At 44.6% G+C, this 18,061-nt stretch overlaps 1 protein-coding gene across 1 annotated transcript in view; it reads left to right on the top strand.

Moving 5' to 3' along the window:
* The window catches only part of Dlg1 (discs large MAGUK scaffold protein 1), a 270,953-nt gene extending 255,548 nt beyond the window's left edge, over nucleotides 1-15,405 (top strand). Inside the window, exon 27 of the mRNA XM_074073460.1 lies at nucleotides 15,371-15,405. Coding sequence (XP_073929561.1) covers nucleotides 15,371-15,390 — 20 coding nt within the window. The 3' untranslated portion in view covers nucleotides 15,391-15,405. The remainder of the gene's footprint in view (nucleotides 1-15,370) is intronic.
* Nucleotides 15,406-18,061: the final 2,656 nt, after the last annotated feature.

Here is an 18,061-nt window from a genome sequence, read left to right as displayed (position 1 = left end):
TAGCTAACCTTGAGTAAGTCGCATCATCCTTTTTATTGTTTACTTATCTAAAACACAGATGTTTTAAAGATCAGTATGATAATAAATACAGGAGTCTAGCACAGAGTATACTCTAAAAATTCCCTTTCTCTATGGAGTCAGAAACCTGGAAATGTTCTTCCTTACTTTGCATAGATTAGCCCAACCATTATTTTTGCCATAGTTGAAATAGAATTTGAATTCCTTATATGACTGTTACAAAGGTTCAATAGTGTACAAAACACCATCCATATCATTGATACTTGGCATTCAATACCTATCCTTCCCCTTATTCTGGAGTGTATTTATGGTTGAGAATGTGCTTCACAATTCTTCATAGCCTATAGAGAAGTTTTCTTTGACAGAAAAAGTTAAGAAATTATTTAGAGCACCCTCTCTTGGGACTACTCCCAGCTCTAGGAGCTCTACTCTTTGCTATGTTTCAATAAACTCCCGCTTTACTCTCTCTCATTGTCCATGATTTTCATTCTTTGAAATTTCGAGACAAAAGACTCTGGGCACAGACAGAGCAAGTCTGGTAACATATTTGGTGTGTCGGCCTGGAATTGCATTCATCACACTCATGAGACAAAGAACTCGGCATGAGTCAGGAACCATCTGCCTCTGCCGCAGAGCTAAAAAAGAGCTATGAATCTAGCCAGCGCAGCGACCCTGCAGGGAATCCTGACTTCATCAAAAGGTAAAAAATAACTGGATATCTCCTGGTCCTAGGAAGCTAAATTTCCTGCCAACTAAACTTCCCCTGTCACCTCTTAGTTTAAGATAAAAATGAGACCCTCAAATAAAGACTTCCATCTACTGGGGACCCTTAAGTAGGCCTCTGTGAAAAGGCCCTGACTGCTGTCTACTACCAATGCCCCTTTCTAACTGGAAGCAGCCAAAACAGTCATCATCCCTTTTCCCTCACAGCACTTCAGGTTACTTCTTCAAGGGGGGGAGTGAGCAATTAGGCTAGACAGCTGAAATTAAAAGACAGCTGGAACAGAAGGGCCCCTAGAAACCTCCATTATGACCTCCCTGTGACCTTAAAGTCTGGAAAGAAGGAAAAGCAGAATGGACCAGAGTGAGGACACTAGGGCATGACCAATCAGAATGTTGCAGGCACAGCCAACCAGGATACTGCTTTCTGGACACCTAATTAGCATAGAGATTGGACCATGTCACTGCTTAGGCACCCACTTTTGGGGCCCCTCCCAGCTCTGGATACTCATATTTTTCTATATCAATGAACTCCCAACTCTGGATATTCTGATATTTTTCTATCTCAATAAACTCTCCTGCTTTATTTGCAAAAAAAAAAAAAAAAGTTATTTACATTCTACTCTATAACCATGTTCCCTTATCTTTTCTAAGAACCCCTATTTTTTATCAGAGATGCTTTGAGTTCTAACCCACCCTCACCCAAGTTCAAACATGGAACTGGAACACATCTGAGTTTTATAAATCATCCTCATGTCTGTACAACTGGAAACCCAATAGACTCTAGCAGTTCTCCAGAGCATTAATTGTTGAGAGTCTAGAAACAGGCTCTTTTTACAATAGAGTAAAAAATGTTTACTCAGTAGAGTAAATCACCCAAATAAAGTACTATTTCTTATTCTATTTGACTAAAAGAACAGTAACCACTTAACTCTGATAATGAACTGGATTTCTGTTTCCTGAGTTCGTATCCCTGGCACAGTCAGTGTTCGATAGCACTGGACAAGCAGTTAAGAATTAAAGCAAATTTATGCCACAGACCAGGAGTTAAGAGTAGAGCAAGAACAAAGTTTATTGAAAGGATAGGAAAGCACCCTGATGGGTGGGACTTAGTGAAAAAGCTAAGCCAAAGAATGGCTGAAGTTCATGAGATTAAACAGGCTGACCTTAGGCACCCCTCCCCACTCTACTTTGAAGCCATAGCTATAACTGGCTATCTGATCAACTTATTGCTGAACCCAACCATCTGGCTACCCCTCATCCTTATCAGGCCGGACATTCCAAGAGGGTCTCATTAATCCATCTTGTCCTCAAAACCTGTCATGTACATTCTATAACTACACTCATCATTCTGGTGAGACCCCCTTCTTTGTTTATCTTGGGAAGGTTTGCTATGTTACTCTCCTTTTAGGGTCTATATCTCATCCCTTTAGATGTCTGTGTTTAGAAATGTTTTATCTTGTTTTCCTTATCTAGGAAGAGAAGCTACTGTGCTTCAGCACGTGTGTGAAGAAGCTGGATTCTCAGTTTCCCTAAATGTTTTGCCTTCAAGTATGCCTTCCTATCTCCTCTATCCAAAATAAAGTCACCTCTGCCATCCATCCCCTCACATCCCCAGGATTATTTCTGCTGTTTGTTCCTTTACATCTCCAGGGTTGCCATTTGTTCCTAGGGACATTTCTGCCACTTTATTTCCCCTCACAACTCTACTTTCTAATAAACTGTGTACCACCAGCTCTTTCTCCATTCCACCTTTAAATATGGTTCCCAGTGAGCTGGCAAAACATCAAATCCTGTTCTGCTGAGCAGCATGGTGAACAGAAGTGGAGGTCAAGTAACTTGACATTGTTGTTTGAGATTTTTGGGAACTGGTACCAAATCTGACCAGGGAGTTTCATGCTATGATTGTCCTAGCATCAGCCTCTGTTACCAATGGGAGTAATAAGCAGATATGGGAAGAAGTAGAAAAAGGATACCAGAGAACAGGGAAGGCTGGAATTAGACATTTTTTTTTACTTTTTAGTGAAGTATGTTAAGTATAGATAAGTGTACATGTACCTCAATGAATTTTTATGAACCAGCAAGCACCCCAAGTGCCCTTCTCAGCTCCCTTCCAGTCACTGTTCTTAATTTATCTATGGCTAGGAATCACTTTTGGTATATAATTCTGAGTTTTGACACATGTATATTGTCATGTAAACCCCACCAAAATGTCAAGACATACAAAACAGTTCTGTCACCCCAAGCATTCTCATGCTTGCTCTTGGGTATTCAGTACCTCCCTCTCACCCCAAGCCTGTAGTTTTAATTTGCCTTCCTAGAATGTTCTATAAATAGAATCAAATCATACATAGTCTTGGGTGTGGCTCTTTAACTTGGCAAAAGTCTTTGAAGAATCATCCATATTGTTGCATATGTTCATATTTTTTTTAGTCTTTATTGCTGATACTCCATCTCATGTATGTACCAGAAGTAATTTATGCATTCATTGGTGAAAGATTTTTGGACTATGTAAGTTTTTCCCACTATAGTTCTGTGTTTCTTTGCCACCATAGTTCTTCAAGAACAAGAAGCCGCAGACAAATGGGTTTCTGAGGCTGAAAGCCATGACAGGCCCTGCCACTCAGCTCCATCGACACTGAGCACCCTGCCTCTAGAGCTTGCGCAGGAGCCCATCATCCTAAAACAAACTGTGAATGCAAACCAGTAGGACCCAAGAGACTTTTTACACAAGGAATTGTGCCTAAAGCTGGGGACTACAAAAATAAGCACTTCAGTATCTCGAATCCTCAAGAATAACACTCGAGTGATCCAGCAACTGGGTGTTCTGTGACTGGTGCCAGATTCTTATTTCCAGTGTCCTAAAGGAAGTAAATGTCATTTATTAAATAAATTAGAAATTTACTAATTTAAATAATTTTAATTAAATATATGCATATGCCTTTTTAAAAATCACATAAAATATTGGTATAAAACGAGAGCATTATGAACAATGCTGTAATAGTTATTCCCTTTGTCTATTTGTTTTTGTTTTTTGGCCGTACTGGGGCTTGAACTCAGGACCTACACCTTGAGCCACTTTTTTTGTGATGGTTCCCCCCACCCTGAGTTAGGGTCTCGTGAACTATTTGCCTGGGCTGGCTTCAAACCAAGATACTCTTGATGTCTGCCTCCTGAGTAGCTGGATTGCAGCATGAGCCATTGGCACCCAGCTGTAGTTTGTTTTTTTTTTTTAATATTTACTACCTATTTGGAGTAACTATTTTTTGTTGTTTTTGGCAGTACTGGGGCTTGAACTCAGGGCCTCACACTTGCTGGGCAGGTACTCTATCACTTAAACCACTCTGTCAGCCCCAAAATTATTTACTTCCTATTTGGTAAGCTCTGTGAATTTTAAATATGTGATTGATAGAAATCTAGTTCAAGTGCCCATGTGCTTAAGGAATCTTGTCAGAGCTGGCTGTGGTTGATTAGTATGACACTTGACTTTCTCCTGCAGAGAGCACACATGACCCATCCATCTTTCCATTCTCTTCACAGCATGACTGCTCGTGTGTGTGTGTATATGTGTGTGTGCTCTTGACCAAACATTAGGAAGGACTGAATTTTACCCAAAGTAGGAATAGTGATCATATATTTAATCCCTATTTCTGCCAGTGAATTATTAGTGATCAATCATTTAGACAGTTTTTACAATAGAATGATTTTTCTTAAAACTACATGGAGCATTATGAAAATGTCACAATAAAACCCATTATTCTGTTCAACTAATATACACCAAAATAAAAGAAATTTTATATAAAAATGATATAGAAGTCAATGCAGGAAAACAATTAGTATGTGAAACTTGCTAATGGGTGATACAATGAACTTTCTTAGGGAAGAAAAGATTAAGAGGGCGTGATGTAATCTTTCTTCTTTAGAATGTCTATAATTGGGTTCGTTTAGCTCACAGACGGAAAGCTAAAGACAAGACGAAGTGGATAAAAGCCCCATATGTTCCACTTTATGCGTCTACAAAAAGCTTTTCTAAATCTTGTGATAGCCGCTTAATCCGAAAGATCTACTTCCCTAGTGCTATTTAAAACTACAAAAGACATCTTTTGAAGACAGATCCCTTTCTCTGAAAGTTCAGTGTTTGGTTTAGATGTAGTCTATCTGCACCCTTACTATTTGCTTTACTAACCTTTTAACTGTTTCTGCCTATGGGGTGTTCTTTTAGTCACCTAAGCTTTACCTTAATACTTGTGACATTTCCCTAGACAGCCTCAGTCACCAGTTACTAATAATTCTCCCCAAACATCGCATTTTTCTTGGTATCATTTCCACTGTCAGTACTTTTTTTTTCCAGTACTGGGGTTTGAACTGAGGGCTTCATGCTTAGTAGGCAGGTGCTCAACCTCTTGAGCCACGCCTCCTGCCCATCCACTGCCATTACTCAAATTCAGGTCCTTCCCTACCTCCACCTCCAGGCCTTAATTATTGCTGTGACCTCTTAAATCTTCTCCCTGTCTAAAATCTCCCTTGCTGATCCAACACCACCAATCCTAATACCCCTCTTGCAGGCTTCCCAGTCATAGCTTTTAGTCTCTGAATTCCCATAGTACTTGGTTGCAGGTTCTTAAACACTGAGATGTTCTTCCTGTGCGCTTTTCCCTGGTTAGGTGTCTCGGATAGGTGGCATTTTTCCTTTAGTTCTCTGCCCCAGGGGATTACCCATAGCAGGGATCAGAGTGCACTTCCACTTCTCCAGGGCCTGCTGGCCTCGGGCAGCACAGTCCTCACTGCTGTGGCTTTCTCATGGGCTGCAACAGCCTTGTAGAAGTGTTGGCATAACTTCATTTGCAGATGGGAGGGGGAAGGAGTGGGAGTGAATAAAAAGTTCTGACTATAGAGCTCTAAATCAGCCACGTCTTTTGTTTAATTATAGTCCTTTCCATTCTGGTTGCTGGTACAATAATCTCCCTTCCTGAACATGCTTTGTGATTTTTCTCTTTTCATATCAATTTTATCTTCCTTGTGCATATATGTTTTCATTCTAAGTCAGCTGAAACCCTCCTTGGAAGTAACTGAGGTATGAATAATTTCTTTGAAAATCTTAGTGACAGGACCAAATTTAGTAGTCTTGATCTTTTGCTTTTTATCTTCCCCACACTTTTTTTTTTTTTTGGCAGTACTAGGGGTTAAACTCAGGGCCTCCCACTTGTTAGGTGTTCTACCACTTAATCCACATCCCCAGCTCAAACATTTAGGGGAGGGGTGGTACTAGAGTTTGAACTCAAGGCTTCGTGCTTGCAAGTCTGGCACTCTACTGGTTGAGGCTTGCCTCCAACCCAATAAAGTATAACCCAGGCCGGTCTTGAACTCATGATCCTCCTGCTTCATCCTCCTAACCTCATTGATTACTGGCTTATACTATTTTTTTTTTTGGTTGTACTGGGCCTTGAACTCAGGGCCTTGCACTTGTTGGAATTATTAACCCTCCGGTGCCGAAAACAGACACACAAGAGACAGAAAATCTTGACAAGGCAATTTTCTCTTGATCAAGAGGGCACAAGCATGTGCTCACTCCCACTAAGCAAACATGCAAGCACAAAATGGCTGACAGTAGCTCCTCTTTATATCCCTGATGCTATCATACCTGCCCGTCACCTAGGATTTGTCCAGATCAAAGGTTCACAATCTCCCTTGATTGGCTAAAAGGCTTGGGGGATGGGTTAGGGCATTACAGTTGGCAGGCAATGGAGTTGTACAGGAATCCGGATGAAGAAGCAAGGACCCTTTAAACATGCAAGTCACCTAAGATGGCGACCTGAGGAATTTTTAAGTAATCTAAGAGGGTAACAAATACTTTGATAGAAAAGATCATTTTTTAAACACACTTGCTAGGCAAGCACTTTACCAGTTAAGCCATGCCTCCAGCCCTTTATACTAGTTTTTGCTCAGAAAAAAAACTTACTTTCAATTAAATTGATGGAGAGTTATTTTTTTTAATGGCTTGAAAACTCTATCTCCAGAATTCATCTTTGAGCCTTTAGAGTCCTCTTCTACATTGTAAAATCTGGACTGCAAAGAAAAGTTTCAGGAAAAGAAGGCTTCCATGGTATGATGATAAAATAATAAATGGAGCTCACAGTTAAGGCACTTACCCTTGTGGACCTGGCTCTCTTGGCATCTTTCCCACCTGTGCTAGTCATCTTCCCATTACTATTACAAAACCTGAGGTAATGACTTAGAAAAAGAAAAGGTTTCTTTTGGCTCACAGTTTCAGAGTTTCCAGTATGTGATCAGGTGGACCTATTGCTCTTAGACATGGGGAAGGGAAGGGGTGGTAGCACTTTGTGTCTTAGCAAAACCACCCACCTCCTGGCCACATTGAGAAAGAGGAAGAGACTGGGGGTCCTAGAATCCCCTTCAAGGCAATACCCCTATTGACCTAAAACCTCTCAGGCCTCACATCTACAAGTTTCTACCATCTCCTAATAGTGTCACAGGTTGGAGACCAAGCCAGATCCAAACTATCATGTCATCTCTCTTTCCCATGTCTTTTCTTTTTGAGACTACCATCTCTACCTGTCTCACTGAGCTTCCCTCACATCCTCTGAACTCACCCCTTTTCCTGTATCTTCAGTTTCCTAAAGCCCCTGAAAACAGCCCCTCATCTCTTCCTTTTTTTGCCAAACCTCTTGAAAGACATAACTACCATAATACTTCTTATACCATAGTAAGTATTGTAGGGATACCATAAATACTTATTACTGAATGCCTACTATATTCCAGACATGTTGCTAACCATTGAGCTCACTCAGCTTCCTGCTCAGGCCTTAATCCTCACCATTTCATTGCAACTTCTCAGCAAGACTCCAGTCAACAGCCAGATCCTGGGCTCTTCTCATTCCTTCCCCCACAGCAGCATCAGACTATTCACAATACTGAGTAACATTCTAAGACTTAATAGTACATACTTAGAACTATGGCAGAGCCTCCGTTTTTACAGCTCTGTGCTGAGGACAGAGGGGTAGAGCACAGAATCTGCCTTTAGAAAGCTTACACAAGTGGTAGAGCACCTGAGGCCCTGAGTTCAAACCCCAGTCCCTCCTCTCTGCCACACACACACACAGAGCAGGGGGTAGCGGGGAAGAGAGAGAGAGAAAAGAAAGAGGCCAGGCAGGGTATGGTGGCTTATGCCTGGAATCCTAGTTACTTAGGAGGTTAAGATCTGGAGGATCAGGGTTTCAGGCCCGCCCAGACAAATAAATAGTTTGAAAGACTCTTATCTCCAAAATAACCAAAGCAAGACTAACTGGAGGTGTGGCTAAAGCAGTAGAGCACCAGTTTTGCCAGCATGAAGCCCTGAGTTTTGGTGCCGAAACCTGGGACCAGGTGAGCTTCTGGCATCGATCTTGCTCTCCCAATCAGTAAATTCAGGCCCTCCCGATATACACTGCACTCCCAAGCCACTTTGGCCACAAGGCAGACATCCCTATATAGGGGTGCCTGGCCAGGGGATTATACCAGCCTGCCAAAGCTACATAGGTGGCAGCTGCCTTCCTTAAGCCTGGATAAACTTACTGGGATTTGAGCTGCTTTGCTGGGACCCCTGACCCCAAACTAGTGCCACCATCACCACTCTCACTCACAGGGAACCTCCTCAAGGCCAGTGCGCTCCCATTACTTGCCCACCACCAGTTGATTTCCTCGGTCCTCCCTTGGTGAGTTCCCTCGCACTGTCATGCTGTGGGTCGTAGTTCTCTCTCTCTCTCTCTCTCTCTCTCTCTCTCTCTCTCTCTCTCTCTCTCTCTGTCAAAATCCTAGTACTAGGTCCCAGCTCACTCCCCCCAGGAACCAGGTTCCTGGGGCGTGGATGATTCTCTCAGTGAAGATGTTCCCTTGAGATCTTCAACTCCTCTGTTTCGTCCAGGAAAGCAGTATCTTGAGGACACCCAGCATAGTCTTCCTCGGACGACCAGGTCTCACCATGGGGACTTGACCTTCCAAAATTCCCTCAGACACTCCTCTGGGCTGCCTACTGGCCAACCTCAAGCCCTTACAGCTCTCACCTGATCTCACAGCCCAAAAACTCATTTTTCTTTCCAATCAGGCTTGGCCACAATACCAATTAGACAATGACTCAAAATGGCCACTTAATGGCACGCTTGACCCTAACATTCTCAGAGATCTCTATAACTTCTGCGAACGCACTGGAAAGTGGAAGGAGATTCCCTATGTCCAGACCTTCTCTTACCTCCACTCTAAACCTTCTCTCTGTACCCCTTGCTCCCCTGCCCAGATCCTTCTGGCTTCAAAGACCCCAACTACCTCCCTGACTCCAACGCTTTCCCTTTTTTTGATCCTGCTGATGAGCCTCCGCCCTATCAGACATGGGCTGCTTTTGTTCAACCATTGGCCCCAGCCCCTCCTTCTGCCACTCCTTCTGCCCCTCCTTCCACTGCTTCTTCTGCCGCTTCCCCCACCCTTCCTCCCAACCCTTCCTCCACTCCTCCCTCCGCTTCCCCTTCCCCCTGCCCTCCTACCAACTCAGAACCACCAGATCCCCTGAGTCCCCCACACACTCGTTCTCACGGCCCCCCCCCCAGCCAAGTGGTTTCCCTCTACCCTGTCCGAGAGGTGGCTGGCGCCAAAGGCATCATGTGAGTTCATGTTCCCTTTTCTCTCACAGACCTGTCTCAAATTGAAAAATGCCTCGGTTCCTTCACCACTAACCCTGACTCTTATATTAAAGTATTTCAATATTTGGCTCAATCCTATAGCCTCACCTGGCATGACATTTATACCATCCTCTCCTCAACTCTCCTCCCGGAGGAGAGAGAAGGATCTCGAACGTGGCTAAAACACATGCAGATGAGATTCACTGCACCACCCCTGCCCACCCCATGGGAAGGTTGGTGGTTCCAGAGACAGAACAACACTGGGACTATCAAACTAATGACACAACTTCCAGAGACCAGATGGTCACCTGCCTAGTGTCAGGGTTAAAGAGGGCTGCCCAAAAGGTTGTTAATTTTGATAAACTCAGGGAAATTCAACAAGAGGAAAAATATATTCAGCCAGTTTCTTGTCCCGACTGACAGAGACGCTACGAGGCCATACCAAAGTTGATTCTGAAACACAAGACAGGACAATTATTCTTATGACCCATTTTATCTCCCAGTCAGCCCCAGATATAAAAAAAAAAGTTAAAATGACTAGCAAATGCTCCTCAGACTCCACAGGCTGAAATTCTAAATGTGGCTTTTAAGGTTTATAATTACCATGAGGAAAACAAAGGGCTGATAAGGAGAGAGATAAGATCAAATTCCAGATGTTAGCCCAAGCCCTTCAACAAAACCCCTCAGCTTCCAACTCACAAGGCCAGGGAAAATCCTGAACACCTCCTGGCCCATGTTTTCAGTGTGGCCTTGAGGGACACTGGGCCCGTGCCTGTCCTAAGATACGCCGCCCACCAGGACCATGTGCTAAGTGCAAACAGGGCCACTGGGCGAGGGACCGCCCCTCCACCTCTCAAGGCGGGAGGTCTAGACCCCCTCAACGTTCCTCCTTCCTAACTGATTTTCTAGGACTGACAACTGCGGCAGAAGACTGACGGAGCCCAGGACTCCCAGGCCCGACGACCATAACTTCACGGGAGCCCAGGGTAAAGGCCATAATTGACGGCCTCTCTCCCCATAGACACAAGCGCCACTTTTTCTGCCTTGCCGGAGTTCTGGGGACCTACCAAGCCTTCTTCAACCTCCATAGTCAGGGTGGAGGGAACCCCCACCCAGCCCTTAATGACCTTTCCTTTAACTTGCATACTGGGAGACACCCTCTTTACCCACTCCTTCCTAGTGCTACCTAATTGTCCCACTCCACTCTTAGGTAGAGACATTTTAACAAAATTTCAGGCCACCCTCACCTTACATCCATCCCCACAAAAGCCGTGACCCACCAACCCCTCATCTCCATCCTCATGGTGCCTCCTCGCCATCATAGGTGCCTTGCTTCCACAAGCTTCTCCCAACTCCTTGCCCTTACTGGCAACATTGATTGACCCCATTGTATGGGATCTCAAAAACCCCTCTGTTGCCTCAGATCATGAGCCAGTTATCATTACTCTCAGAGATCCTTCTACTTTCCCAAACCAATCTCAATATCACATCTCTCTAACCCACCTACAGGGTCTAAAGCCTATCATCTTGGAGCTTCTCGCTAAGAGCCTGCTTCGCCCAACCCACTCCCCCTACAACACTCCTATTCTACCTTTAAAAAAGCCTAATGTGTCTTACTAGCTGGTGCAGGACCTCCGCTTAATCAATGTGGCAGTGACTTCTATACACCCAGTGGTGCCTAACCCCTACACTCTCCTATCTCTCATCCCCGGTACCACCACCCATTTCACAGTCTTAGACCTAAAGGATGCTTTCTTCACTACACCTGTCCACCCATGGTCCCAAAACCTCTTTGCCTTCATCTGGACTGACCCAGATTCTCATACTGCCCAACAGCTGACCTGGGCTGTCTTGCCTCAGGGGTCCCAGGACAGTTCCCCTCTTTGGCCAAGCTCTGGCTAGGCACCTCCTTACCCTCCATCTCTCCCCGAGTGAACTCCTCCAGTATGTAGATGGCCTCCTGCTCTGCAGCCCCTCGCTCGAGGATAGCCCACAACACACTGCCCTCCTGCTTAATTTTCTGGAAAAAAGGGATATCGTGTGTCCCCTAACAAGGCTCAACTATCTCTCACCCAGGTGACTTACCTGGGCCTATCTATCTCCCCTCCTCACAAGACTATCACCCTTGATCGCAAGACCCCATTAGCCTCTCTCTCCCTGCCCCCACCACCAAGGCTGAAATTCTCTCCTTCCTCAGCCTGGCTGGCTATCTCAGAACCTGGGTGCCCAACTTCAGTCTAATGGCCAAACCTCTATATGAGGCATCCACAGGTCCTGAACCCCTCTTGGCCTGTATCAGGCCATTTCAAGTCTCTCTTTACAAGCTCTGTTACAAGCCCCAGTGCTTTGCCTGCCGGACCTCACGCATCCTTTTTTACTTTATGTCTCTGAGAGGCAAAGGTTTTGCCTAGGAGTTCTGGGACACAACATAGGGCCCTCTTTTGCTCCAGTAGCATACCTCTCCAAACAGTTAGATCCACAACCAGGGGGTGGGCCTCAGGGCCCTGGTGGCTGCCTCTCTCCTAATTCAAGAAAGTAAAAAGCTCACCATTGGGTCCCCCCTTTCTTTTTATTTTCCCCACTCTCCTCAATCCTCTCCTTACCTTTCTTCCTCTCTCCTTTGGTCGCATGCTCATGAACAGTTGCCACAGCCCTCTGACACCACCAAAATAACTCCCTCCCTCCAAATGGGAGATCTGGTTTATTTAAAAAGTACAACCACACCTGGCCACCTACAAAAAAAGTGCAAAGGCCCATTTAAGGTCATCTTCACCACACCTGGCTGCTAAGTTAGCAGGATTCCCTTCCTGGGTACACATTCAAAATCTAAAGTTGGCAGCCCCACAAAAGACCTACCAATCTCTCCTTACAGGACCAACAAAAGTGAAGATCTCCTGCCTCCCTAAGGTCTCAGAAGACAGAGACACACCCACTGAGACTCCCAGAAAATAAAATATAACCCTATGCCCAGGGATCTAACATCCCTCCTACTTACTCTCTATATTTCTCCTCTCCCATTCTTTCATGTCAGTGCCTGTCCACGCTTTTACTCCTCCCTGTATACCCTCTACCCTGAGACTTTAGATTTCTCACCTCCTGATACGATTAGTCTTCCTCCCTTCTCATACCTTCTCTACCCTTATTTTATAAATTGGATATCTGATCTCCATCTCCAGGGTACACTCTCAGACTTTACTCCTGAAGAAATCTACTTATTTTCCAACATACTCTTCGCCTTACTGTAAATCACTCCACCTGTGCTTTCATTCTTGTCCTTGTTGCCATTCTCCTGAGTGTCACCTGTGGGCAATTTCTCCCCCTGAATGGAGATGGCCCCATCACACAGCTCTCTGCCTCGGGTGCCTTGCCCTGTGTACCTTACTCCCTATACTATCCTCATTCTTATGACCTGGAACTTTACTATCCTTCTGGTCGGTTCCCCATCTCTGTTATATCTCTGGAGATTCAAGGTCCAAGAAACCAACACACACAACCAGGCCTCAATCTCTCATGTTACAGGAACCACTGATTGCTCTAAACAGGAATGTTCCTCTAATATCACTATTTCTGTTGACCTGCAGTCTATATCCCTCACTTACCACCTCTTTGTCTGCTTTCAATATGACCAAAGTAGAGACTTATAAAAATGGTGACCCCACCTGAGAATATGCACCGTCCCCCACAAGTCGGAAGCAGCCAGAGGATAAAACTGCACCCCAACACCCAACCCTTTTTCTCTCCCTCTCTCTTTAAGAAACAAAAAATGGGAAAATGATAAGAACTGCCCCTTGCCACCATTCTGCAGCCTGAGATGCAGCTGGTCTCATCCCTTGCAGAACAAAGCCCCACTGTCCCTTATCTCCTGCCACCTCCCTTTGCCCGTCCCTAGCCCTTGCTTTCTCCCAAATGCTACTTAAGGCCAGACCCACCAAGAGAAGCTGCTGTGCCATTTTTTTCTCGGCCAGCCAGCCTGCTTATTAAACTTTTGGACATGAGATACCTCTCGTGAGCCTCCTTTGTGTGCGGTGTGCGGCGTTTTCCTAACAAGTTCAAACCTCAGTCCCACAAAAAAAAAAAAAAAAAAAGGCCAAAGTGTTTTTCATAAAACTTTCTCAATATGGGTACTGTTACTCTGAAGATACAAATGTAGCAGGGAGCCAGTGGCTCACGCCTGTAATCCTAGGTACTCAGGAGGCAGAGATCAGGAGGATTGTGGTTTAAAGCCAGCCCAAGCAAATAGTTGTTGAGAACCAATCTCAAAAAAACCCATCACAGAAAAAAGGCTGGTGGAGTGGCTCAAGTGGTAAGAGTGCCTGCCTAGCTAGTGTGAGGCCTTGAGTTCAAACTCCAGTGCTACCAAAAAAAAAAAAAAAAGACACACCATTAAGGGGAACAAAAAGAAGCCATGTTAGAACTGGACCCCACCCCCTTGAAGGAGACTTACTAAAAACTTTCCACCCAACCCTAAAGAAAATAGACATTCACCTTAAACCATTCACTAGAAACTCCCCACCTAGCCCAGAGGGAATAAACCACCACCCTTAAGCCATTATCTCAGGAGGTGTCCTGCTCAGTGACCTTCCTGGGACTTCTCCACCCACCTCATAAACACCCCCAGTGTGTAAGAGGCTGTGGATTCCAGCTCTCCTGCTGGGGTCCCCCTCCACAGGCCACTTCTCCACAATAAACCCTGTGCTGCTGTATGAGCCGTCCTGCCTATCCATTCCTTGCCTTCTTTCAAAGTTCTTATAAAAGTTATTTTAAAATACAAGTTACAACGTCAACAAGTAGAAAGGATATAGAAGGTATTGAGCATGTGTTTGGGGAAAAGTTAAAGGGAGAAAGAGAGTGCTTTTGGATAAGAAAGGATTTTGTAAAGAAAGGTTTGTCCCAAGGATTGTTCCAAATATGGAAAAGAAGGATAAGAACAAGCCATCAGAAGGTTCAGAATATCATATGAAGGTCCTAAGTAAGTCTTAAAAGTGTACGATAAAAACTTTGATGTTTCATTAAATTGACTATAAGTGTTACCTGAAAGATTTTCTAGGGTCATGTTGAACTAGAACCTGATTCTCTGTGTTCATAAAATAACAAGGCTATCTTAATATTGTTCTGCTCTGAGTAACATCTCTAAGAAACTGTTGTAAGGAAACATTTTAATCAAAGTAATTACTTGTGTTTTCTGTTGATCTTGTCAAGCTTTTAAACACTACTAAATCAGAGTTCATATAAGTATTTGCTCGTGCAAAGTTTTCTTAAAGACCACTTTATAGCTGTGTTCTGTGTCTAGATCTTATCTAAATGTTGTACAAACATCTGCAAAGTTAAAAGTGTCAGTTTAATATATGTAAAATGATCAGCTAAAGCTCTCTTTTATCCAGAAGCATTGCATCTAAACCTTTGGCATGTAAAATGGTTAATGAAACTTTTGGCAGTTGTGCTGTTTGTAATCAGTAACATTCAGAAACAACCTGCCAGTTGGGCACTTCTGCCATTTAAAACCTGGCCTATATTTGTCAAATGAGTGTTACAATATACATGAAATGTGCTCGTGCATTAGAAAATAAGGCTATGTGGGATCACAGGCATTGTCTCCTAACTTGCAAGATAACTAAAATTAACAACACTAGACTTTTGCAGGGTTGTGTTCATGTGTTCCTAACTGTAACAAGGAGCCCTTAGTGTTGTTCTTTTAATGCTGTCAGTCGTAATTATTTTCCTAAAATTCTGTCTGCAATGGAAATAACTAGATGGTCTGACAATTACTAAACTACTTTTCAGTATTTTAACCATGGACATTCTAAGCTTTATCATTTGCAGTGTGGGTCCTTTTCTGGAGTATTTGCAATCAAACCCCAAAAATGACTCTACCAAGGGTCTTTTGTTGCTTATAATTTGTCCAAATAGGTCTTAGTTGGCAGTGATTCCTACCTGACCTGCCTGATGCTTCCCCTCCATCGTAGGACATCCAGGAAAAGATTAACGAAGGACTTTAATTAACCAGAATGGTTAATTGACAAAATCCTCAGAGGATACAGCTTGGATACAAGAGAGGAAAGCTGTCACAATTCTGATGGAGTCACCTGTGCCAGACCACAAAAGTTACAAAAGCTAAGAGGTTTTAAAGAAGTAGCTCATGCCTATCGTACTGCTCAGCAGGCAGAGATCAGGAGGATCACAGTTCGAAGCCAGTCTGGGCAAGTAATCCATGAACCCCTATCTCAAAAAAGCCCTTCACAAAAAAGGGCTGTGGAGTGGTTCAAGGTGTAGGCCCTGAGTTCAAACCCCAGTACCAAAGGAAAAAAAAAAGAGATCTTAACACAGGGCTGCTAGACCTGCTAGCCCTTACAGGTACTTGAGACAGAAGGCAAACTCATATTTTTGGCCAAGGTCTTCTATTTAAGGAAAGACAAATTATTTTTGCTGGTTCCAATTTTATCTTTTTAGTAGTCCATGCTCTTGGAGTTATTTTCCTCTAAGCAGTCTATTTAACTGGGAGTTTTCTGACTTTTACTTACTCTGTATTCTACTTGAGAAAGGCGTTTCTAGTTTGGGACTAAATAACAAGTACTTATGACTTAGGCTTAAACTGCCTTTGCTAAAGGATGGAACACCCTCCAGATAACAACGCTGAAACCTCTCCCAAAACAAAAACAGATAATGACCAACCTGGCCACACCTGGGTTGGGACTGTTTACTATACATACCTTTGGTTCCCTGCCCCCAGTTTGCCTACTTAAAATGTCTGTAGCAGGGTCCCTTGGTTCTCCTCATGCTGACTACCACTGGCCATTGTGCATTGAGCTGCATGTCTCACTTTACCCCTCAAAGCCTATACTCCCTCACACAGGTTTTCACTCCAAACCTTGTCCAAAGAATGCTGTTTTTATGCCAATACTGCTTTTATATCAACCAGTCCAGGATCGTTCATGACGTCACTAAGAGACTTTGGGAATGTGCTGCTAATCTCTAACAGACAACTGGAAACAGTGGCCTCCCAGGCCAAGTGGATGCCAGGTCCTCCTTCTGCTGGGACCCCCTTATCTCTTCCTCGTTGTGAACTTGTCCCTTTCAAACACTTTTTTTGTTTCTCAGAGGCTCCAGGCCTTTGTCCAGGACACTACCAGTAAGCAGATCAATTCAATTCTGTTCCTCCAACACGTCTGCTACAGCCGCCTAAAGCAAGAAGACCTGCCGATACCACCTCCCTTTAAGAGCCCTTGGCTGCCCACTCCCCTTTAGCAGGGAGCAGATAGAGAGCCATTGGTGGCCTGTTCCTGTATCTACAGGCCTGTTCCTGTATAAAGGCAGGAATGTTAGGGAAAGGTAGCCATGTTGAAACTGGACCCCACCCCCTTGAAGGTGACTTACTGAAAACTCTCCACCTGGCCCTAAAGGAAAATAGACATTCACCTTAAGCCATTTACTAGAAACTCCCCACCTAGCACAGAGGGAATGACCCTCCCAGTAAGCCATTATCTCAGGAAGGTTAGGGGGACATTGAGGATTATCCTGCCCAGTGACCTTCCTGGGGCTTCTCCACCCACCTCATAAACACCCCTAGTCTGTCAGCCAAGTTGGGCTCATATGCCAGCCCAGGGTTTTTGTTAGAATGAAGGAGGTGAGCAGCGGATAAGCGGGACGCAGCTCATACGCCAGCACCTGAGCTAAGATTCTGGACAAAGGAATCATTCAGCAACATTTTGCCTCACTAGCCCCTGCCTTCCAGTGCAGGTTCTCAGTGTTCTGTCAAAGGCCCCTCTTTCTGAGGCCCCAGAGGCTGCCTTTGGTGCCTCCCTTCCTCTGGCATCCTCCACCGTTCTTGCTGAGCAAGCTCCATGCCAATGAGCACCTTGAATCATTCCAGAGCTAAGTCTGCATCTTTGGCAGGGTGGAGGAACAAAAATCTTTGAATTTCATATTCTGGGATTGGGGGTTCCAAAGTAGAGTTGTTTAGGCCTAGCATCTCACCAAAGTGTTAGTGAAACCAGGTCCTTTAGTCTTCCCACTCTCCCTCTTATTGGCAATAATGGTGCCGATAGGTTTCAGTTCTTACTGCACCCTTAAGCTCCTGTTTTCCAGGGTCACAGTCCTGCCTCCCAGGGTCACAGTCCTGCCTCAAGTCTAGCTTGAACCCTCCTTCTGCCCCAACCTCCAATCAGCATGAACCATAAGATCCTAACCAACCAGATCATGCTAAGTCCCACTGAGGGGTATTTAAGCCCCTGCCCCACTCTCCCTCACTCTCTTGGCTCTCTTCTCTCTCCCTCTCCCACCCAGCAATAAAGAATCTCTTGGCCAGATCACTCCTCTCCACGTGGTCACTTTGGGGCCTATATTTCCTTACACCTCTCACCTCAACGCAAGACCTGAACACAAACCTAGCCATCCACAGAGCTGCTGCCCTTCCTTCCAGGAAGCTGTTCTGGGTTAAACGGCCAGCTTGCTACTTCTCATTGCATCCCACTCATTCTCTGACACCCCGTAAAGGGTAGAATCTAGTCCCAGGCCGAGGCAGAGTTCCCACTACACACACCTGTCCATTCAAAGTCATGTCCATGCTAAGACCAGGCAGACTGGCCTGATGGAAAAGGCTCTGCCCAGAGACAGCAAGTTCACTGGTTTTCAGCACCCAGTGATAAGGGAGGAACCTC

Source organism: Castor canadensis, chromosome 5 (assembly GCF_047511655.1).
Source record: "Castor canadensis chromosome 5, mCasCan1.hap1v2, whole genome shotgun sequence".
Lineage (NCBI taxonomy): Eukaryota > Metazoa > Chordata > Mammalia > Rodentia > Castoridae > Castor > Castor canadensis.
Note: the sequence above shows the minus strand (reverse complement) of the source record. Positions and strands in the feature narration are given on the sequence as shown.